The 24,313-nt window shown below is 42.5% G+C and overlaps 1 protein-coding gene across 4 annotated transcripts in view; it reads right to left on the bottom strand.

Moving 5' to 3' along the window:
• Nucleotides 1-7,369: 7,369 nt before the first annotated feature.
• Nucleotides 7,370-24,313, bottom strand: part of elk3 (ETS transcription factor ELK3) — an 88,855-nt gene continuing 71,911 nt past the window's right edge. For all 4 annotated transcript variants that reach the window (XM_072562400.1, XM_072562399.1, XM_072562398.1 and 1 more), the window contains one exon: nt 7,370-8,010. In XM_072562400.1, coding sequence (XP_072418501.1) covers nt 7,915-8,010 — 96 coding nt within the window. In that variant the 3' untranslated portion in view covers nt 7,370-7,914. The remainder of the gene's footprint in view (nt 8,011-24,313) is intronic.

Below are 24,313 nucleotides of genomic sequence, written 5' to 3'. Positions count from 1 at the left end.
CCACCGACACTCTCATTCATTTGGCCGAACTGGTCCTCAACCTTAACAATTTCTCCTTTGAATCCTCCCACTTCCTCCATGGGAAGGATGTAGCCATGGGCACACGTATGGGCCCCAGCTATGCCTGTCTCTTTGTTGGCTATGTAGAACAGTTGATCTTCCGTAATTACACCGGCACCACTCCCCACCTCTTCCTCCGCTACATTGATGACTGCATTGGCGCCACCTCGTATTCCCGCGAGGTGGTTGAGCAATTCATCAACTTCACCAACACATTCCACCCTGACTTTAAATTTACCTGGACCATCTCTGAAACCTCCCTCCCTTTCCTGGACCTCTCCATTTCCATTAATGACGACCGACATTTTTTACAAACCCATCGACTCCCACAGCTACCTGGATTACACCTCTTCCCACCCTACCTCTTGCAAAAATGCCATCCCATATTCCCAATTCCTCCGCCTCCACCGGATCTGCTCCCTGGATTACCAATTCCATCACAGAACACACAAGATGGCCTCCTTCTTTAGAGACCGCAATTTCCCTTCCCACGTGGTTAAAGATGCCCTCCAACGCATCTCATCTACATCCCGCACCTCTGCCTTCAGACCCCACCCCTCCAACGGTAACAAGGACAGAACACCCCTGGTGCTCACCTTCCATCCTACAAACCTTCGCCTAAACCAAATCATCTGCCGACATTTCCGCCACCTCCAAACAGACCCTACCACCAGGGATATATTTCCCTCCCCACCCCTTTCCGCCTTCCGCAAAGACCGTTCCCTCCGTGACTACCTGGTCAGGTCCACGCCCCCCTACAACCCACCCTCCCATCCTGGCACTTCCCTCTGCTAGTGCAGGAACTGTAAAACCTGTGCCCACACCACCTCCCTCACCTCTATCCAAGGCCCTAAAGGAGCCTTCCACATCCATCAAAGTTTTACCTGCACATCCATCAATATCATTTATTGTATCCGTTGCTCCCGATGCGGTCTCCTCTACATTGGGGAGACTGGGCGCCTCCTAGTAGAGCGCTTTAGGGAACATCTCCGGGACACCCGCACCAATCAACCACACCGCCCCGTGGCCCAACATTTCAACTCCCCCTCCCACTCTGCCGAGGACATGGAGGTCCTGGACCTCCTTCATCGCCACTCCCTCACCACCCAACACCTGGAGGAAGAACGCCTCATCTTCCACCTCGGAACACTTCAACCCCAGGGCATCAATGTGGACTTCAACAGTTTTTTCATTTCCCCTTCCCCCACCTCACCCTAGTTCTAAACTTCCAGCTCAGCACTGTCCCCCATGACTTGTCCGGACTTGTCCTACCTTCCTATCTCCTTTTCCACCTATCCACTCCACCCTCTTCTTTGACCTATCACCTTCATCCTTTTCCTCACTCACCCATTGTACTCTATGCTACTTTCTCCCCAACCCACCCTCCTATAGCTTATCTCTCCATGCTTCAGGCTCACTGCCTTTATTCCTGATGAAGGGCTTTTGCCCGAAACATTGATTTCGAAGCTCCTTGGATGCTGCCTGAACTGCTGTGCTCTTCCAGCACCACTAATCCAGAACCTCCAACAATATCAATCATTTTCCTTAATGCTGGTATGACTCCAATCCAGTGATGAGCTTTCTCTCTGATTCGCGTGGAACTCTGCAAAACTGGAGTAAGTGATGAGTCAAATGTGACCCTTGCCTCAATCTATTGACTTCTCAGATGTCCTGAAACAACAGCAGATTGGCACAGATCAACCGATATTAATTCTGGTCGTAATGCCAGCTGAGGAGGAATCAGCACTGTTAGGATGCAGGATTAGCAACAGTGGTTGTGGACCAACCTGAAAGGGTGTGACATCCAGGGCTATACTGCTGACCACGTGCTCGAAATTGCATCACAGGCATCATAGCAGCTATCTCCAACTGGTAAGCAATGCAGAAGACACTTCAGTGGGTCTGAGGACGTTATCCAGAAGCTTGCAAAAACAGGAGGCAAATACCTGCAGTTGCAATGACTGTGTGATAATCCAATGCCTGCGCATTGAAGATAACAGCAATCCTCAATTTTAATTCAAATGGATAGTTTCAAGGAGCAAGTTGCGTCATTCTGGAATTTTGCAGTTAGGCTTTAAAAATTTATATGAGAGGTGACTGATAGCATATTTGTTTTTTGCTTAAGTACATGAATTTGTGCACCTCTCCCTTGGATGCAGGCAGCCAAGGCAGTCAGGTTTGCTGACATTGTATGTTTCCCACAGGTATGAGGTGTGTTTAATTGCACTCTTCTGGTGTTAAGAGTATCCTGGCCAAAAAAAAACAACAGTATCTGCAAAAAAAGGAAGGGCTTTAACGCAATGTTGGCCCACACAAGCTTAATACTACAGGTCTGCACAAAATATCCAGGGAACTGATGCACTTTCAGGTGGCTTCAGCTTTTAATGCCTCTCATCACTTCGCCCCTGTCACCAGTCAACACTATCCCCTTGAGTCTTTTCTGATAACAATGGTCAGGAATCCCATGATTCTTGCCAAATAAAGATAACAGTCCACAAAATCCATTACTGATCAGAACTTAGGACTTCTAAGCATGTGATTCTAATGCCCAGACCATTCAGGCTAAACAATATAATATTACCAGAGACCGTACAATCTTGGAGAATGTTTCTTGACGATACCATTGCAAGGTAGGATATGTCCAAACACTTCCATCCCATTTCCGAAGAGGATGAAGTTCATCACATTTCAGTAGTCAATTCCCTCTTCTTGTTCTGAAGCAATTCACTGACTCTTCTCCAACAGCACCTTTCGAATGGGAATACCATCTCCTGCAAGTTCCTCTCAAAAGCATACAGGCCATCCTGACTTGGAAAAACATCGTTATCCTTTCACTGCCATTTGGTCAACATTCAAAAACTCCCTTCCTAACGGTACTCTAGGTATTCTCACGCCACAAGTAATTCAGTAGTTTAAGAAAGCATCTCGCACCACCTTCTCCACTTTGCCCATGGCAATTAGATACAGGCAATAAATGCTAATCTATCTAATAAACAAATGAAAAAGAAATCTTTTTATCATTCTTTGATGTTCTTCATAATTAACCAATCTTCTGTCCTGCTATCCATCATTGTGCAATTATATTCCTTTTAATATTATCTCTTTTTTTTAAATTAACCATAGCTGGTCGGTCTATTACTTGGAATATTTCTTTCTCATTGGACTTTATCTGAAATTCTTTAAGTGTCTGCCACTGCATCTCATTTTAGCTTGCTCTGCTTTTATTCATTCATAATTTCCCTTAATAAATTTAAAATAGTAGTCTTTGACACACATTTCTCGCCTTCAAACTGACTGTAAAAATCAATAATATAGTTTGGTTATTAGCTCAGGTTGCCTTTACTATGAGGCTACTCATTAAACACAATACCAAGACCATAGCCTGATCTCTGGTCAGCTCTGGAATGTGTTGTTCTAAGAAACAATTCTGAAAACATTCTATGAATTCTTCACTTAAGTTCTGTTCACCCATCTTCTTTTCCAGTCTATATATAGATTTAAATGCTTTGATTATCATTGTATATTTCTGCCAAGATCCTTTATGCTGTGAACTGCTGTGCATTTAGTTACAATATTCCACGAGTGACTTCTTGCCTCTGTCATTTCTTATCTCTCAACCATTCTCGCATCTTGGTTTTTAGAACATAGGACTTCCCTGTCTACTGTGCTGATATAATTAATTAACAACCAACTTTACTTTTTCCTGTGGTCTTGTCTTTCCAAATGTTAAACAGTATTCAGGTTCCAGTCCATGTCAAACTGTAGTGGATATTAGATCATATTTATTTTTATATGTACCCTCATTTCACTTGTTTTGAATGCTATGTGCAGTTAAACAAAGCCTTTAGTTTTGTGCTAATATTATTTTTGTAACTTATGGCTTTATCTGTTGATTTTTTTTTCTAAGGATTTTATACTCTGTTCTTTCCTGTCACCATCTGTTTATTATTTCCCAAGTTAATTTATCTTACATCTTGGTTCTACTCTTTGTTTGAACTCATCTCCCAAATTTGATCCCTGTTCCTACTACAGGGGAACCTCTATTATCTGAACGGGATAGGAGGACGCTATTTTGTTCGGATAATCGATTATTTGGTTAATTGATTAAGTGCCTTTCCTCTGGGACTTAGAGTTTTAAAAGTCTGCTCGCTATTCAGGAGACTAGCAGCACACAGCGCGATAGACCCTGGCCCAACCCCATCCAACACCTCTTCTCTTTCCCCCCCGACCCCTCCCAACCCCATCCAACACCTCTTCTCTCCCCCCCCCCCCACCCCCCAAGACCATCCCTTGCCCCCAAACCCATCCGACATTGCTCCCCGCCCTCCCCCAACCCCATCCAACACCTCCCCCTGCCCCCTCTCCGGGGCAGCCGGACTGTTCACCAACATGACTGCTGCTGCTGCCGCCGTTGTGGGATAAGTCTCCAAATAGCACACGCACATACACATCTTTTTACTGCACCTTTTTGATAGGTTCCACCTCTGCCCTGTACATGACAATGTTGGTCAGATTATCTGGGGAATAGGGGTGTTGTTTAGGGTACACCCCTCTGTAGAATTCCAGGGAAAGTGTGGGGAGAGAGAGGGCGGGAGGTCAGTCATTTGAAGGCAGTGCCTGTGTAATTACTGTAAACAAAAGACGTGATCACTGTTGGAAACACTTCTTTGATGTAATGTTTCTATTGGAACCTCCAGATCTCCTTTGGATAATCCAATTTTCAGATAATTGGTATTCGGACAATCGAGGTTTCTCTGTATTCGGTTTAAATTTCTCTCTTTAGTTGGCTTAAGAGTTTCAGCAGAGAACATACAACAGAGAGCAGTACAGGCCCTTCAGCCCTCGATGTTGCACTGATCTGTGAAACAAATCTGAAGCCCATCCAATCTACACTATTCCATTTTCGTCCATATGTTTATCCAATGACCATTTAAATTCCATTAAAGTTGGCGAGTCTACTGTTGTTGCAGGCAGTAGCTTTAGACGGTTCCAGGGGCAACAATCACTTTCCCAGTACTGGTGATGATACCACAAGAACTGTGCCCCATATTCCAGGTTCAACTTCTCCATGCTGATCAAGTTTCCCAAACTAAAGTCGTTCCATTTGACTGCATTTGGCCCACATCCCTCTAAATCTTTCCTATTCATGTCCAGATGTCTTTTCAATATTGTATCTTTACCTGAATCTACCATAAAGCCCTCAGATGCTGCAAATCAGAAATAAAAACAGAAATTGCTGGAAAAGCTCAGCAGATCTATCGGCATCCATGGAGACGTTTCAGATCAGAGGAAGGATCACTTGAAACGTTAACTCTGATTTGTCTCCGCAGAGTTAGAGTCATAGAGATGTACAGCATGGAAACAGACCCTTCAGTCCAACCCATCCATGCTGACCAGATATCCCAATCCAATCAAGTCCCACCTGCCAGCACCCAGCCCATATCCCTCCAAACCCTTCCTATTCATATACCCATCCAAATGCCTCTTAAATATTGCAATTGTACCAGCCTCTACCACATCCTCTGGCAGCTCATTCCATACACGTACCACTCTCTGCATGAAAAAGTTGCCCCTTAGGTCTCTTTTATATCGTACCCCTCTCACCCTAAACCTATGCCCTCTTGTTCTGGACTCTCCGACCCCAGTGAAAAGATTTTGTCTATTTATCATAATTGTGCCCCTCATAATTTTGTAAACCTCTATAAGGTCACCCCTCCACCTCCGACGCTCCAGGGAAAACAGCCCCAGCCTGTTCAGCCTCTCCTTGTAGCTCAGATCCTCCAACCCTGGCAACATCCTTGTAAATCTTTTCTGAACCCTTTCAAGTTTCACAACATCTTTCCGATAGGAAGGAGACCAGAATTGCACACAATATTCCAACAGTGACCTAACCAATGTCCTGTACAGCTGCAACATGACCTCCCAACTTCTGTACTCAATACTCTGACCAATAAAGGAAAGCATACCAAACGCCTTCTTCACTATCCTATCAACCTGCGACTCCACTTTCAAGGAGCTATGAACCTGCACTCCAAGGCCTCTTTGTTCAGCAACACTCCCTACGATCTTACCATTAAGTGTATAAATCCTGCGAAGATTTGCTTTCCCAAAATGCAGCACCTTGCATTTATCTGAATTAAACTCCATCTGCCACTTCTCAGCCCAATGGCCTATCTGGTCAAGATCCTGTTGTATTCTGAGGTAACCCTCTTCGCTGTCCACTACACTTTCAATTTTGGTGTCATCTGCAAACTTACTAACTGTACCTCTTATGCTCACATCCAAATCATTTATGTAAATGACAAAAATTAGAGGGCCCAGCACCGATCCTTGTGGCACTCCACTGGTCACAGGCCTCCAGTCTGAAAAACAACCCTCCACCACCTCCCTCTGTCTTCTACCTTTCGGCCATTTCTGTATCCAAATAGCTAGTTCTTCTTGTATTCCATGAGATCTAACCTTGCTAATCAGTCTCCCACGGGGAACCTTGTCGAATACCTTACTGAAGTCCATACAGATCACATCTACTGCTTTGCCCTCGTCAATCCTCTTTGTTACTTCTTCAAAAAACTCAATCAAGTTTGTGAGACATGATTAAGATTTATGTAAGTAAAGCCCTGGGTTTCTCTGTTACTGTACACTCTTCAACATTATGTCATTAAGTCTATTATTGTCTCTGCCAATTGTCTGCTAATTCGGCTAACGTCTGTGTCATAGTGCAGCCCATTGGTATTACCCTCACTCACACCTTCATGTACAGTAAATTACAAAGGACCTTTTATTTTAAGACTGATAAATGGGTTTTCTGTGAAATACACTTTTACCCTAAAACACACAACTTCCTCTATTCAGGATACAGATTTAAGATTGAATCCATCATATATGAAGGAGGGCTTTGATTGTAAGGTTTTCAATAACCTGACAGTCATCTTAGAACATGGAAAGTACAGCACAGATACAGTCCTTTGATCCACCATGTGTCCCAGCTACAATGCCATTCCAAACTAATGCTATTGCCTGCACATGGTCCATACCCCTTTATTCTCTACCTGTTCACACGTCTGTCTAGATGTCTCTTAAAAGTAGTTATCATATCTGCTTCTACCACCTACCCTGGCCAGCACATTCCAGGCACATACCACCTCTGTGTAAAATATTTTTCTCACACATCTCCTTTAAACTATGAACCATGTTTCTTTGTTAGTGTAATATTAACTGCTGATTCTTATCCTCTTTCCCTAAAGTGGTACCTTCAAGGGATTGTATAATTATCTGTATATTTTGAAAAAAATGAAAATAGTGTGCTGAGAACTCGCATTTATTGAATTATGTCAATTACAAACTCGTAGCCAAAGTACAAATACATGGCAAACCTGCCTATAATACATATAAACTGCAATACTTTATATTTAAAAAAAACTTACACTGAAAATATCATCAATCTTACTTACTAATACATAGTATCATGTCCTTTAAGAGCCAATAATTGAAAACTGATACAAAGTTTCAATTATTTAATAATGCTAATAATCTGCCATTACAACAGGTTTACAGTAAATTTACAAGTTACACAAAACACTTAAGCATAAGTAGGCACAGCTGGTTAACATTCATTAAAAGCACAGTGCATAAAACGCAAGGTACAGGAAAAGGCTATATATTTATTGCCAACTTCATTATAAAATGATGGGGAGAAACAACAAAAGAAGAAGATATTTAAACATTACTTCATTATATTACTGAGAACTTCATATCAATGATGCATGATCAATGATATAAATTAAAGCTGAACACTGTCCTACATTTTGGCATTTAATTGGTGCCTTTAATTTTTGCTCCTTCAGTTAGGCAGTATCATGATTTCTGGGCGTTGGATGAAAGCAGTAAGGGTGAAACCCCATCCAAACTGGGGATTGGAATTGGCACATGTCCATTCACTAGAGTCGGAAACTGGAGACAGAAAAATGAACAAAATTAAACTTTCTGCAGTAGCACATGAAATGTCCAATGATCAAGGTTTAAACCACTGAAAACATGCAGAAACATAATATAAGTAATAGGACTGATCAGCTGAATCATCCCATTTCACACCACCACCAAAAAAAGAAAAGAACCAGCATATTTTTATTAGATTCGGTTAATACTATATGGTAAAGTTTAGTGTAGCTCCACTAAATCCAGTAAGGTTAGTGGTTTACACAAAAAGATGAAAAATCCTTATTATGAAAATGCTGCAGCATTATCATTAGCAAGAGAGTATACTTTCAGCACAAAACACTTACAGAAGCAGTATCTAGTCCATTTTAGAGAAACGATGATGTGGACATGCCTGTTTTGTTCTGGGGTGGACAAAGTTAAAAATTTCAGAGTGCTGCTCCTTCATCAAGTGATTGTGGGGGTTAAGATCATGCTCACAGAATTTATAGCCAAAGGAGTACAGTGTCATGGAGATGTAATACAGTAAACAATCTTTTATAATGGGATATGCTGGTTTCTGTTCTTTGATATGTAAATCCCAGAATTTCTTTAAAATTACATTCTCAAGAAAGCTGTTTTTTAAAAAATAGGTGTGAAGTCTGTCTGTGTACCAATGCTATGTCAGATTGGCAAACCCTCTGTTTAGTTTTAGAGTTTTACATGGATTCATACATTTTTTAAACAAAATAACATGCAACTCTGCAAAAACAAATTCACCCCATAAGCTTATATGTGTATGCATGTAGGAGCGAGAGATTGAGTGTGCATATGAGTGTGTGTTTGGGTGTGAGTGCATGTGATAGAGTGTGTGTGTACATATTCAAGATTGGAGTAGTGCTGGAAAAGCACAGGTCAGACAGCATCCGAGGAGCAGGAAAATCGACATTTCGGGCAGATTCTCCACCCCGAGGCTTCCAGCCTCATTCCTGCTGAAGAGATCCTGCCCGAAACATTGATTTTCCTGTTCCTTGGATGCTACCTGACCTACTGTGCTTTTCCAGCACCACTCCAACCTTGACTCTAATCTCCAGCATCTGCAGTCCTCCCTTTCATCTGTATGTGTAAACTTGGTTAAGTGTATGTATATGTGATGGAGTTGTGTGAGATGGTGCGTGTGTTGGTCTCAGTGTGTGGGGTGTATGTGTGCGCATATGAGGGAGAGCTTGTGTATGAGGGAGGGTCTGCGTGGGTGTGCGAGAGAGTGTGTGTAAGAGTGTGCGTGCGTGCGTGAGAGAGTGTGTCTTTCGTGCAGTGGGGTCACCTTTAGTGTGACATGAACCCCAAGGTCCCATTTGAGGCCATCCCCAGGGATACTGAACTTTACTACCAACTTCTGTTCAGCCACTCTACATTGTTGCTTGTGGTTTTCCCTGAAGGATGGTCACCCGAAGGTCCAAAGCGGAATGTCCCAGATCACTGAAGTGTTCCCCGAATGGGAAGGAACACCCCTGCCTGGTGATTGTTGTGTGGTGTCCATTCATTCATTGTCATAGCGTCTGCTTGGTCTCACCAATGTACCATGCCTCATTGGCATCCTTTTCTGCAATGAGTTAGACCACATTGACCGAGTCAGATGAGTACGTGTTGCAAACATGGTGGGAGGTAATGGTATTTTCTTTGTTGATACTCTGAGACGTTTTGCAGCAGCTGCTGTAGAGGGTTGTACAGTGTTGTTGTCCTGAAAGCTGGGCAGTTTGCTACGAACCACGATCTGTTTAAAGGTTGGTGGTTGTTTAAAGGTGACAAATAGAGGCACAGGGAAGTTTTGGCAAGGTGCTCATCCTCATTGATAATATGTTGTAGACTGCGAAGAACACGGCATAGTTTTTCAGCCCCTGGAAAGTGCTGGACAACAAAGAGTACCCTGTCAGTTGCAGCACGTGTCTGTCTCCTGAGGAGGTCTTTACGGTTTCTCACTATGGCATGTCAGAACTGGCAGTTGATGAGTTGAGCATCGTCCCCTGTTGTTATGAGGATACCTTTGAGTATTTTCAAGTGTCCGTCGAAACAGATCATGTGTACATGAGGTCTTGTCTGTAGGAGATGGCTGTTTTAATATGTTTTGGGTGGAAGCTGGAGACGTGTGACATTGTGAGGTTATCTGTGGGTTTGCGGTGCAGTGTAGTGCAGAGGTGCCCATCCTTGATGGAGCTGCATGTGTCCAAGAATGAGACAGATAGTAGACAGTAGTCCATGAAGAGTCTGAAACTCGTTGATATCACTGTGTAGTTGTTTTAGTGACTCCTCATCATGGGTCCAGAGGAATAAAATGTTGTCAATATATCTAGTGAATAGTGTTGTTTGGAGGTCCAGTGCAGAAAAAAAGTCTTCTTCGAACCTGTACGTGAAGATGTTGGCATATTGGGGTGCAAATTCCATGGCCGTTCTGTGCATCTGGATGAAGAACTGGTTGTCAAAGGTGAAAACCTTGTGGTTGAGGATGAAGCAGATGAGTTGTAGGATAGTGCTTAGGGCTTGGCAGTTGTTGGTGTTGAATACTGAGGCTGTTGCAGTGATACTGTCATCATGGGGGATGATGATGTAGAGTGCTGACATGTCCATTGTGACGAGGAATGTTCCCGGTTCAACTAGTCCGTGGGTGCTGAGTTTCTGTAAGAAATCTGAAGCTGGGGGTCCCCTGTACAATGGGCTTCAAGATGCCTTCGAAAAGCCAGAGAGGTTCTCACACAGGATACCATTACCTGATATGATGGGACATTCTGGTGTATTGGCTTTGTGTATCTTTGGAAGGCAGTGGAAGTTGCCTACTTGAGAAGTATGTGGGATGAGGGCGCATAGGGAACTCTAAAGGACTGGATCCAAAGTCCTGATCAATGTTTTTAATTCACGGGTGTGCTCTTTGGTCGGATTGGCCGGTAGTTGCCTGTAATGTTCCTGGTTGTTCAGTTGTAGGTATACTTCCTTGGAGTAATCTGTTTATTCTGAATGACAATGGCTCCTCCTTTATCTGCTGGTTTGATGACGATGTTGCAATTGGTTTTGAGAGCCTGGGTGGCGTTGTGTTGTGATTGGGTGATGTTTTGGTCTACCTTGTAGGTGTGGCTGATGATTTTTCTTAAAAGTTGCATGAATCCATGAAAAACTCCGTAAAACTATACAGAGGGTTTGTCAGTCTGACACAGCATTGGGGCACAGACAGGCTTCACACCTATTGTTTAAAAAAAACTGAGCTATCTTGAGAATGTAATTTTAAAAGAAATTCTGGGATTTACATATCAAAGAACAGAAACCAGCATATCCCATTATAAAAGATGCAAGTTTTAATCTAAGATTGTTTACTGTATCACATCTCCATGACACTGGACTCCTTTGGCTATAAGTTCTGTGAGCATGATCTTAACCTCCACAACCACTTGATGAAGGAGCAGCGCTCCAAAAGCTAGTGCTTCCAAATAAACCTGTTGGACCATAACCTGGTGTTGTGTGATTTTTAACATTTTAGAGAAAAGCATTTTAGAATGAAACAATGGCATTACTTTAAAATAGGGACTGAATTACGTCTGCTGTCCTTGGTCTAATTATTCTTTACCTCAACACACTTATTCAGCACTACCTTTGGGTAACACCATTAAAAAATGAAAGTGATTTCTGTGACCTTCTTTTCTGTTTGTTCCACAAATCCTTTTTCCGTTGTAAAATAAAGTGAAGCAAAACAAAGAATTGATCAGATTATTGTACAGTAGAAGTAGGCTCCAGACTCACTGTGCCTTTGTCATTTCTTTGAAAGAGTTATCCCATCAGTCCCATTCCCCTCCATTTTCTATTTTTATGGGTTGTGGGCAACATTGGCTAGGCCAGCATTTTATTGTCAAACGCTAACTGCCCTGGAAAATGTGGCACTGAGCTGCCTTCTTGACCTGCTGCACAACTTGAGTGTAGAGTTACCTATGTCTATTGTAGAGAAAAAAGTCCTGGACTATGACCTAGCAACTACAAATGAACAGTATTGCATTTCCATGTCAGAGTAGAACACAGCTTGGTTGCGAACTTGCAGGTGGAGATGCTCCCATGCATCTTCTGTCCTTGTCCTTCTACGGAAGCGAGGTCCTGAATTTGGAAGGTGATGTTCAAGGAACTGTTTTATTTTTTAGGACAATGTCTTGACCAATCAGAATCAGCATGCTTCTTGTAAAATTTAGACAAATTCTGGCAGTCAATAATCAGTCATCACCTGGTGTCTTCTTCATTGCAATGCCTTTTTTAAACCAACCAATCAATTAACACACTCCTCTCGAACAGTATAAATATTATTTTCCCTTTACTCAGATATTCTTGCAAATTGTCCTGATGAGTTCAAGATAAAAAGCTTCAACAAAATGTCTTTGATTGGATTAGATTAGATTCCCTACAGTTTGGAAACAGGCCCATCAGCTCAACAAGTCCACAATGACCCTCCAAAGAGTATCCCACCCAGACTCATTCCCCTTCTCTCTATTTACCCCAGACTAATGCACCTAACACTATGGGCAATTTAGCATGGCCAATTCACCTGACCTGCACATCTTTGGACTGTGGGAGGAAACCGGAGCACCCGGAGGAAACCCACGCAGACACAGGGAGAATGTGCAAACTCCACAAGGACAGTCGCCCGAGGCAGGAATCGAACCCGGGTCCCTGGTGCTGTGAGGCAGCAGTGCTAACCACTGAGCCACCATGCTATAAAAAAAATTCCAGCTTTCCCAGCCTATCCACATAACTTGAGTTACTCATTCACGGAATCATTCCAGAGGACTTCCTCTATAAGCTCTTTGTATCCTTTAGAAGGTGTGGTGGACAGAATTAAACACATATCTCCAACTGAGACCTAGACAGTGTTTTGTAAATGTTTAACATATCTTCCTTGCTCTTAACTATCTGTCTCTGTTTAGAAACACCAGGATCCTGTATGGCTTTTTGACAGTCTTCTCATCACTTTGGAAATATGGTCAAACTACCTCTCCTAATATATTATTTGCTCTCACAGAGTCAGAGTCAACGCAGCATTAAATTTCAACGCCATGAATCTGCCTGTCAATCATAATCTGTTAATACCATCCTCAGTGTTTCTTACATTTTATATCTGTACAGTTATTGCTTTTCAACTCCAGCGGCTTCAATTTTCCTAATAATGTTATTAAATGTCTGTTGAAAGTCCCTATATACCCCAAATGTCCTACCCTCTCACTACAATATTTGCCAGAATTTGACCCATATCCCTTTAAACCCTTCCTATTCATATCCAGGTGCCTTTTAAATGTTGTAACTGTACCAACCTCCACCACTTATCCTGGCAGCTCATTCCATACAGGCACCACCCTCTGTGTGAAGAAATGATCACTCAGGTCCTTTTTAAATAGCTCCCATCTCACCTTAAACCTATGCCCTCTAGTTTTACACTTCCCCACTGTCGGAAAAAGACCCTGGCTATTCATCCTATCCATGCCCCTCATGATTTTATGAAGCTCCGTAAAGGTCACCCCTCAACTTCTGACACTCCAAGGAAAGAAGCCCCAGCCTATTCAACCTCTCCCTATAGCTCAAATCCCCCCCGTCTCGGTGACGTCTTTGTAAATCTTTTCTGTACCCTCTCGAACTTAACAACATCCTTCCTTTAAAAGGGCGACCAGAATTGTACACAGTATTCCAAAGGTGGCTCACCAACATCCTGTAAAACCGCAACATCATCCCAATCCCTGTACTCAGGGTTATAACCAATGAAGGCAAGTACGCCTTCTTCATCACCCTGTCTACCTGCGACTCCACTTTCAAGGAGATATACACCTGCACCTGTAGTTCTCTTAGTTCGGCATCATTCACCAGTGCCATACCATTAACTGTATAATTCCTGCCCTGATTTGCCTTACCAAAATGCAACACCTCACATTTATCTAAATTAAACTCCATCTGCCACTCCTCAGCCCATTGGCCCATCTGAGCACAGTCCCGTTGTAATCTGATCACCTATTTGGTATCAATTGCAAACTTACTAACCATACCTCCTATATTCACATCCAAATTATTTATATATGGGGCACATCTAAAGCAATTTCTGGATTGTATGAAAATTCTTTTTTGCTCGAGGTAATTTTGAATTTAAGCTGAATGAGCGAAGGAATCTGCCATTAAATTGTCCAGTTTGCTCTTTGAATTCAGTGATGGAATTCACTGCAGCCTACTTGCTGGAAAAACTTGTATTTGTGTTGCTATGAGAAAGTGAGGACTACAGATGCTAGCGATCAGAGTTGAGAGTATGGTGCTGGAAAAGCGCAGCAGGTCAGGCAGCATCCAAAGAGCAGGAGGATCGATGTTTCAGGCATATGCTCTTCATCGGGAATTCCTGATAAGGGACTTACGCCCGAAACGTTTATTTTCCTGCTCCTTGGATGCTGCCTGACCTGCCGTGCTTTTCCAGCACCACACTCTCGACTTTGTGTTGCTGTGGGAGTTTATAAGGCTCTTGGCTGTTCTGCAAAGTTGTCGTTATGGGAGCCCATATAGGTCCTGGCTATGCTTGTATTTTGATGGAATACACAGACCTTGTTCTAGTCTGACTCGAGATCCCCTCTCCACCTCTTCTTTCAGATGTACTGGTGACTGTAGCGGGACTCCTGCTCGCTCACCAAACTCAAAATATTAATCAACTTTACAATTCTGCCTCATTCACCCTCTCACAACGCACCCCTCGACATTCCCTTTCCCATTCTGAGGAAAGGTCACTGCACCTGAAACATTAACTCTGATTTCTCTCCACAGATGCTGCCAGACCTGCTAAGCTTTTCAAGCAATTTCTGTTTTTGATGCCCTTTCCTTCTCTATTTTCATTTCAGCAGGAGGGGGGCATCTACTTGGAATTTACTTCCTTCCACCCTTCTTCAGGAAGGGTTATTCTATTCTCCCAGTACCTTCATTTCCATTGCAACTGCTCTGATGATAAACTTGCCAATGCAGTAGTTTGACAATTTCTTCCTTATCCTCAACCAAGGATTCCCCTCCACCATAGTTGAGCAGACCCTCTAACTATGTCTGTCCCAATCTTGTAGTTCTGTCCAAAGCCCCACACTCCCAGAATCACAACAGTGCTCCGTAGATCTTATCTACCACCTCATCTGCCTATACATTCAACAGACCAATTTCCACTGCCTCCAGAATGATACTGCCATCAAAACGTGTCCCCCTCCCCTCCATTGTCACTGTGACACTCTGGTTGATTCTTTAGTAATCTTCACCACCATGCCTTTCCTTGCAGAGACTGGACACCTGCTCTTTCACCTCCTCACTTTCTATTCATTAGAGGCTCAAATACTCCTTACAGGGTGGAACAATAATTTACTTGTACTTCGTTCAAGCTAATAAATTATATTCACTGCTCACAATGTAATGTCCACATTAGGGAGAATGTTTTAGAACACAGAACCTTACAGCGCAGTACAGGCCCTTCGGCCCTCGATGTTGCGCCGACCAGTCATACCAATCTGAAGCCCATCTAACCTACATTATTCCATGTACTTCCATATGTTTGTCCCATGTTTTTTTCAGAATGTGGCTATTAATGATTCTGCATTACCACTGCCTTCTGGCTTCCACCATCAAACTTATTGTCATTCAACCTCTCTCATTTTCCACCCAATCAACAGACCCTTTCTTTACATTCATTCCTCTCCAACACCTTTTATCCTGCCTCTGTTTTGAAATACTTGAATTCATATAGTACATTTTCAAACCATCATTCTTTCAAGTTTAATCATTATTGTAATGTCAGCAACATAGCAACTGATGTTAGATTAGATTACAGTGTGGAAACAGGCCCTTCGGCCCAACAAGTCCACACCGACCCGCCAAAGCACAACCCACCCATACCCCTACATTTACCCCTTCCCTAACACTACGGGCAATTTAGCATGACCAATTCACCTGACCTGCACATCTTTGGATTGTGGGAGGAAACCGGAGCACCCGGAGGAAACCCACGCAGACACGGGGAGAACGTGCAAACTCCACACAGTCAGTCGCCTGAGGCGGGAATTGAACCCGGGTCTCTGGTGCTGTGAGGCAGCAGTGCTAACCACTGTGCCACCGTGCCGCCCACCAATGATGTACATGTAGCAAACTCCCAAAACTAGTAATATGACAGTGACTAAATGTATTGATGGATAATATTCATATAGGTCAGAACACCACTGATAACCCCTTTGCTGTTCTTCAAGATAATCTTAGGGATTGTATACAGCCACCTGAGAGAACAGAAAGGGCCTTGCTTTAACATCTCAACTGATTTTTAAAAAAATATCCAATAATGCAGCACTCTCACAGCACTATACTGGAACAAACAGCTGTACTCAAAACCAGAAGCTAGACTTAAACTCACAACCTCTGACTCAGAAGGAAGAGGTGCGACCAAACTGAGTCATAGTTGACACACACTGACTTGAAACATTACATCCACTTCTTACTCAACAGCAAAGGCTTTCAACATTTCCTTTTTTTTTATTTTAGACAGGAAAATGTAGTTTTGCCATTCTAACAAGCCCATGGTCTGTCTGAGATTTCCCAATCCTAAAACTCAATAGTGAAATGAGACATGCTGGTAATATAAAGCATTTCATATCTGTTGCTGGGTGTAATATGTAGTTAGCAACCTCCTGTAACTAACCAATCCCTTTTTAATTGAATGGACATTAATTTATAAGTCATCACCTTTCCTATTTTCACCATTTAATTTAGGATGAAATCAATTCACCCTGAGATTTCCTAAAATTCATGATGGAGTTTTGTTTTGTCACTATTAAATTAAACATCCTGGACAGCAAATGTAATAGGTGGACGTAGTAATAGTTCCTATACAACCAGGGATATTGCAAATTTTGAACTGGGCAATGTTACTTATTTTCCGAATACAGATTATTATCTTTGCATTTTACAAATTATACTGAAAAATGCCACAAGAACAGGAACTTTAAAATAATGAATGCGTTTTCTTTAAGATAGGAGCGTTTATCCTGGATAAGGTTAATAGTAATGATTAAATAATTCAGCAAAGAATCATGTTTTTAAAAAAAAACTGTTACAGAATCCTAAAATGTTGGAAACACTCATCAAATCAGGCAGCATCTAGGTTACTTTGTTTTTGTCAAAAGTACCGTGGAGAGCTTTGGTAGCTGGAGAATAAGGTACACAGTGTACTTACATTAAGTTTTCTAACAGAAGATTCTGAACTTGTTTTTAAAGCTTGGGGGAAATCACCCAAAGCTTGGAGAGAAATCTGTCAATTTTACTTTTAGTTGGCAGAGTTCAATATGGTTCTTAGCTGAAAATGGATGTGTAAAATAGTCGGCCTCTAAGAAAGGGAGAAGATAGTTTAAATTTGTTTTTTAAAAAACCTGAATAAGGAGTTTAGTAATAGATCAAGACCAGAAGTGTTTGGGTAAAAATCTGAAAGTGTTATTTGAAAATTGAAGCTCAGGTGTCTAAAAGTTCCAGGAAGAGGCTATCAGACCAGGAATTGGTGTCATTGTTAGGAATGATTGAAAATGAGATTCTCTCTGGTATGAGTCCTATAAAGGGATCCTTTTGGAATCCATAAAGGTGTGTTTTCAGGATTAATAGGATTATATTTTTACTGTGTTCTGATTTATCTTTAAACATGTGGGGCAGATCGGTGGATGTGATCTATATGGACTTCAGTAAGGCATTTGACAAGGTTCCTCACAGAAGCCTGGTTAGCAAGGTTAAATCACATGGAATACAGGGAAAACTAGCCATTTGGATACAGAACTGGGTCAAAGGTAGAAGATAGAGGGTGGTGGTGGAGGGTTGCTTTTCAGACTGGAAGTCTGTGACCAGAGGTTGACAGTGTGTTGTTAGAAAAGCACAGCAGGTCAAGCAGCATCCGAGGAGCAGGAAAATCGACATTCGGGCTAGAGCCCTTCATCAGGAAAGATTCAGCCCAAAACATTGATTTTCCTGCTCCTCAGATGCTGCCTGACCTGCTGTGCTTTTCCAGTAACACACTCTCAACTCTGACCTCCAGCATCTGCACACCTCACTGTCTCCGACCAGTGGTGTGCCACAAGGAACGGTGCTGAGTCGACTGCTTTTCATCATTTATATAAATGATTTGGATGTGTACATGGGAGGTATAGTTAGTAAGTTTGCAGATGACACCAAAATTAGAGGTGTAGTGGACAGTGAAGAAGGTCACCTTAAAGTACAACAGATCTTGATCAGATGGGCCAATGGGCTGAGGAGTCACAGAAGGATCGGTGCTGGGCCCTCTACTTTTTGTCATTTACATAAATGATTTGGATGTGAGCATAAGAGGTACAGTTAGTAAGTTTGCAGATGACACCAAAATTGGAAGTGTAGTGGACAGCGAAGAGGGTTACCTCAGATTACACCAGGATCTGGACCAGATGGGCCAATGGGCTAAGAAGTGGCAGATGGTGTTTAATTCAGATAAATGCGAGGTGCTGCATTTTGGGAAAGCAAATCTTAGCATGACATATACACTTAATGGTAAGGTCCTAGGGAGTGTTGCTGAACAGAGACCTTGGAGTGCAGGTTCATAGCTCCTTGAAAGTGGAGTCGCAGGTAGATAGGATAGTGAAGAAGGTGTTTGGTATGTTTTCTTTTATAGGTCAGAGTACTGAGTACAGGAGTTGGGAAGACATGCTGCAGTTTTACAGGACATTGGTTAGGCCACTGTTGGAATATTGTGTGCAATACTGGTCTCCTTCCTATCGGAAAGATGTTGTGAAACTTGAAAGGGTTCAGAAAAGATTTACAAGGATGGTTACCAAGGTTGGAGGATTTGAACTATAGGGAGAGGCTGAACAGGCTGGGGCTGTTTTCCCTGAAGCGTCGGAGGCTGAGGGGTGACCTTATAGAGGTTTACAAAATTATGAGGGTCATGGATAGGATAAATAGACAAAGTATTTTCCCTGGGGTCGGGGAGTCCAGAACTAGAGGGCATAGGTTTAGGGTGAGAGGAGAAAGATATAAAAGAGACCTAAGGGGTAACCTTTTCACGCAGAGGGTGGTACGTGTATAGAATGAGCTACCAGAGGAAATGGTGGAGGCTTGTACAATTGCAACATTTAAGAAGCATTTGGAGGTGTTTATGAATAGGAAGGGTTTGGAGGAATATGGGCCGGGTGTTGGCAGATGGGACTAGATTGGGTTGGGATATCTGGTCGGCATGGACAGGTTGGACTGAAGGGTCTATTTCCATGCTGTATATCTCTATGACTCTATGGAGTTTAGTTTAGGTAAATGTGAGGCATTGCATTTTGGGAAGGTAAATCTTTGCAGGACTTAATGGTAAGGTCATGGGAGTGTTGCTTAACAAAGAAACCTTGGAATGTGGGTCCGTAACTCCTTGAAGGTGGAGTTACAGGTAGATATAATAGTGAAGGCGGCGTTTGGTATGCTTTCCTTTATTATTCAGAGTATTGAGTACAGGAGTTAGGAGGTCACATTGCAACTGTACAGGATGTTGGTTCGACCACTGTTGCAATATTGTGCGCAATTCTGGTCTCCTTCCTATAGGAAGGATGTTGTAAAACTTGAAAAGGTTCAGAAAAGATATACAAGGATGTTGCCAGGGTTGGAGGATTTGAGCTATAGGGAGAGGCTGAACAGGCTGGGGCTGTTTTCCCTGAAGCGTTGGAGGCTGAGGAGTGACCTTATAGAGGTTTATAAAATCATGAGCATGGATAGGGTAAGTAGACAAGGTCTTTTCCCTGGGGTGGGAGTGTCCAGAACTAGAGGGCATAGATTTATGGTGAGAGGGGAAAGATTTTATAAAGGACCTAAGGGGCAAATCTTTCACGCAGAGGGGGTGCATGTATGGAATGATCTGCCAGAGGAGGTGGTGGAGGCTGGTATAAATATAACATTTAAAAGACATCTGGATGGGTATATGAATAGGGAGGGTTTAGAGGGATATGGACCAAGTGCTGGAAAATGGGACTAGATTAGTTTAGACAAATTAGACCAAAGGATCTGTTTCCGTGTTGCACATCTCTATGACTCTATGTGTTACATATATGTAGTTTGGTTTATTCTATTGTATCTTCATATCTTTTATGCAAAATTCTTCTATTGCTTAAGTCAAATTTGCAATATTTCTTGCTCAGTACTCAATACTGACAAGGAGGATTTGTTGATGGAGATGTGACATTACACACAATTCTCTGTAACTCCACTGAGGATCTCCAGCTCACAATTTGGTCAAAAACTGCTAAAACTCATGGTAACTAAATAGTATTTCTGTATCTGGATTAGAGGTGCTGGAAAATCACAGCATTTCTCTCTCTCATTTATCTCTCCACCCTTCAGGCTCTCTGCCTGTGCCGAAACATCAATTTTACTGCTCCTCAGATGCTGCCTGAACTGCTGTGCTTTTCCAGCACTTCTAATCCAGAATCTGGTTTCCAACATCTGCAGTCATTGTTTTTACCTAGTATTTCTGTATCAGATGCTCATGAATGTAAGTTGCTGTGCAGCTAGGAATGGAGTACGTTAGCCTTAGGCTAATTATACAACTTCAACCAAGTGCTGAATTGTATGTCTTATTCTTTCATAGGACGTGGGCTTCAGTCAGCACCTCTTTACCATCGTTAACGGCCCTTGAACTGACAAGCTTACCATTTCAGTTGGCCATAGGAGAGTCAACCACATTTTGTTGTGGGCCTGGAATCACATGCAGGCCAGACCAGGTAAGAATGGCAGCTTTCCTTCCTTAAAGAATATGAGTGAACCAGATGGGTTTTTACCACAATGTCATGCCCTCTATTATTAACAGGAGCTTTCAATTCTAAATCTTTATGATTGAGTTTAAATTTCATTGGCACCTGTGTTTGGATTTGAACCCATCTCCCCAGCATATTAGCCTGGGTTTCAGAATTATTGGCCCATTGATAGAACATAGAACAGTACAGCACAGGGACAGGCCCTTCAGCCCACTACGTCTGTGCCATTCTAAACTAATCTCATCTGCCCGCACATGGCCTTCTACTCTTGTCCATGTGTCTGATTAAATGACTCTTAAACATTGCTAACATTTATGCTTCTACCACCTCCCCTGGCAGCACATTCCAGAAACCTACCATCCTCTGTGAAGAAAAATCGATCCTCGCACATCTCCTTCAAACTTTCTCCCTCTTTCCTACTCTGGGAAAAGACTACGACTCTCCACCCTATCCGTGCCTCTCATAATTTTATATGCCTCTATCAGGTTGACCCAGAGCCTCCGAAACTCTATGAAAACAATCTAAGTTTTTCCAACCTCTCTTTATATGCTCCAATCCAAGCAACATCCTGGCATAAACCGTTCAGGCATCTCTCCAAAGTCTCCACATACTTCCTATACTATGGCAACCAGAACTGCACACAATACTCCAAACATGGCCTGACATTTACAGCTGGAACGTGACTTGCCGACTTTTATACTCAATGCTCCAACCAATGAAGTTGAATCACGAGCTGAAATTGGCCTGTCGCAAAGATGTTATTACTGTTGTTAGGGGGATTTCAACATGCAGGTAAACTGGGAGAATCAGGATGGTATTGGACCTCAAGAAAGAGACTTTGTGGAGTGCCTCAGAGATGGATTCTTAGAACAGCTGGTGCTGGAGCCTACAAGGGAGAAGGCAATTCTGGATCTGGTATTGTGCAACGAACCAGAATTGATCAGGGACCTCGAAGTGAAGGAGCCATTGGGAAGTAGTGACCATAATACAATAAGCTTCAATCTGCAATTTAAGAGGGTACAATCGGAAGTGACAATATTTCAGTTGAATAAAGGGAACTATAGAGCTATGAGGGAGGAGCTGGCCAAAGTTCAATGGTGCAATACCTTAGCCGGGATGACAGTGGTGGTACAATGGCAGGTATTTCTGTGTATAATACAGAAGTTGTAGGATCAGTTCATTCCAAAAAGGAAGAAAGATCCTAGGAGGAGGCATGGGTGACTGTGGCTGACAAGGGAAGTTAAGAAACATATAAAGTTAAAAGAGAAAAGGTATAACATAGCAAAGATAAGTGAGAAAACGGAGGACTGGGAAGCTTTTAAAAAACAACAGAAGGAAATACGCAGAGAAAAAAATGAGGTACGAAGGTAAACTGGCCAAAAATATAAAGGAGGATAGTAAAAGCTTTTTTAGGTACGTGAAAGGCAAAAAAATGGTTAAGACTAAAATTGGGCCCTTGAAGACAGCAATATATTACGGGGAACAAAGAAATGGCAGAAGAATTGAATTGGTACTTCAGATCTGTGTTCACTGGGGAAGACACAAGCAATCTCCCTGAGGTAACAGTGGCTGAAGGACCTGAACTGTATTCTTTGATAACCATCCTCACTATCCACAACTCTACCAATGTTCATGTCATCTGCAAACTTACATTTTCATCCAAATAATTTATATATATTCATAACAACAGAAGTCCCAGCACTGATCCTTGTGGAATACCATTTGACACAGACCTCCAGTCAGTAAAACACCCCTCCGCAACTAACCTCTATCTTCTATGACCAAACCAATTTTGTAGGAGAAAGTGAGGACTGCAGATGCTGGAGATCAGAGTCGAGAGTGGGGGCTGGAAAAGCACAGCAGGTCAGGCAGCATCTGAGGAGCAGGAGCATCGATGTTTCAGATATTTCTGAAGGACTTTTACCCGAAACATCGATTCTCCTGCTTCTCAGATACTGCCTGACCTGCAGTGCTTTTCCAGCACCACACTCTGAAACCAATTTTGTGTCCAATTCACCAAATCACCGTTGATTCAATGTGACTTAATCTCCTGGACCAGCCTACCATGAGGGACCTTGTCAACTACTTCAGTAAAGTCTACGTAGACAACCTCCACTGCCCCACCCTCAATCATTTTCATTACTTCCTCAATAAACTCAACCAGGTTTGTGAGACAAGACCTCCCCTGCACAAAGCCATGCTGATTATCCTTAATAAATTCATTCTTCTCCAAATGGGAGTAAATCCTGTCCCTGAGAACCTTCTCCAATAATTTCCTGACCACTGATGTGAGGGTCATTGGCCGATAATGTCCTGGATTTCCCTGTAGCCCTTTTTAAATAAAGAAACAACCAGTCTTCTGGGACCTCATCTGTGGCTAAACAGGATACAAAGATCTCAGTCAAGGCCACAGGAATATCCTCCCATGCCTCCCTCAGTATCCTGGAGAAGTATCTACCTGAATGCTTTTCGAGATACCCAGCATCACTTTCTTCTTAATATACCCCAGAATATCAACATACCTCTCCCTAATCTTACCATTGTCCAGTTCCTTCTCCTTGGCGAATACCAAAGCAAATTTCTTATTCAGGGCCTCAATCACTTGCTCTTGATCCATGCATAAATGTTTTCCTTTGTTCTTGAGTAGACCTACTCTTTCCCGAGGACAAAGTGAGGACTGCAGATCAGCATGTAGGGCATAAGCCCTCGGGCATGATCCCTGAAGAAGGGCTTATACCCGGAACGTTGATTCTCCTGCTACTCGGATGCGGCCTGACCTGCTGTGCTTTCTCAGCACTACACTACGCTTTCCCTAGATACCCTTTTGTTCCTAATTTGCATTTAAAATGCCTTGGGATTCTTCATAATCCTACTTGCCAAGACATTTCATAGCCCCTTCTAATCTTCCTAATTTCCTGTCTAAGTTCAAGTTCTTTTCTGCTTCCTTTATATTCCTCAAGAGCCTGATTGATTGCAGTTTCCTAAACCTTACACATGCCTCTTTTTATTTGAGACTAAACTTTCAACATCTCTTGTCATTCAGTTTCCAAATCTTGCCATCTTTATCTTCTTCTGTCCTCACAAGAACATCTGGCGTCGAACTCTGATCAATTGGTCTTTAAAAGACTCCCACATCAGATGTGGATTTACCCTCAAAGAGCTGTTCCCAGTCTACTTCCTTGCCTAATACTGTTGTAATTAATCTTCCCCCAATTTATCACTTTCACCCAAGGACCAGCCTTGTCCTTTTCCAGAACTATTTTAATACTGACGGAATTACAATCACTGTTCCCAAAATGTTCCCCCAATGAAACTGATCATCTTGCTGGATTCATTCCCCAACACCAGGTTTAATATGGCCCCTTCTCTACTTGGACTATCTCCATAGCGTTTCAAGAAACCCTACTGTATGTACCTAACAAATTCAGTCCCATAGGGAGTAGAGTCAATACCGAGAAAGTTAAAAGCACTCGTTACAACAACCCTGTTGTTTTTGCATCTTTCCTTGATCTGCTTACATATCTGTT

Source organism: Chiloscyllium punctatum, chromosome 44 (genome assembly GCF_047496795.1).
Source record: "Chiloscyllium punctatum isolate Juve2018m chromosome 44, sChiPun1.3, whole genome shotgun sequence".
NCBI classification, from domain to species: domain Eukaryota; kingdom Metazoa; phylum Chordata; class Chondrichthyes; order Orectolobiformes; family Hemiscylliidae; genus Chiloscyllium; species Chiloscyllium punctatum.
The sequence above is the reverse complement of the archived record's forward strand: the minus strand, read 5'-3'. Positions and strand labels throughout refer to the sequence as shown.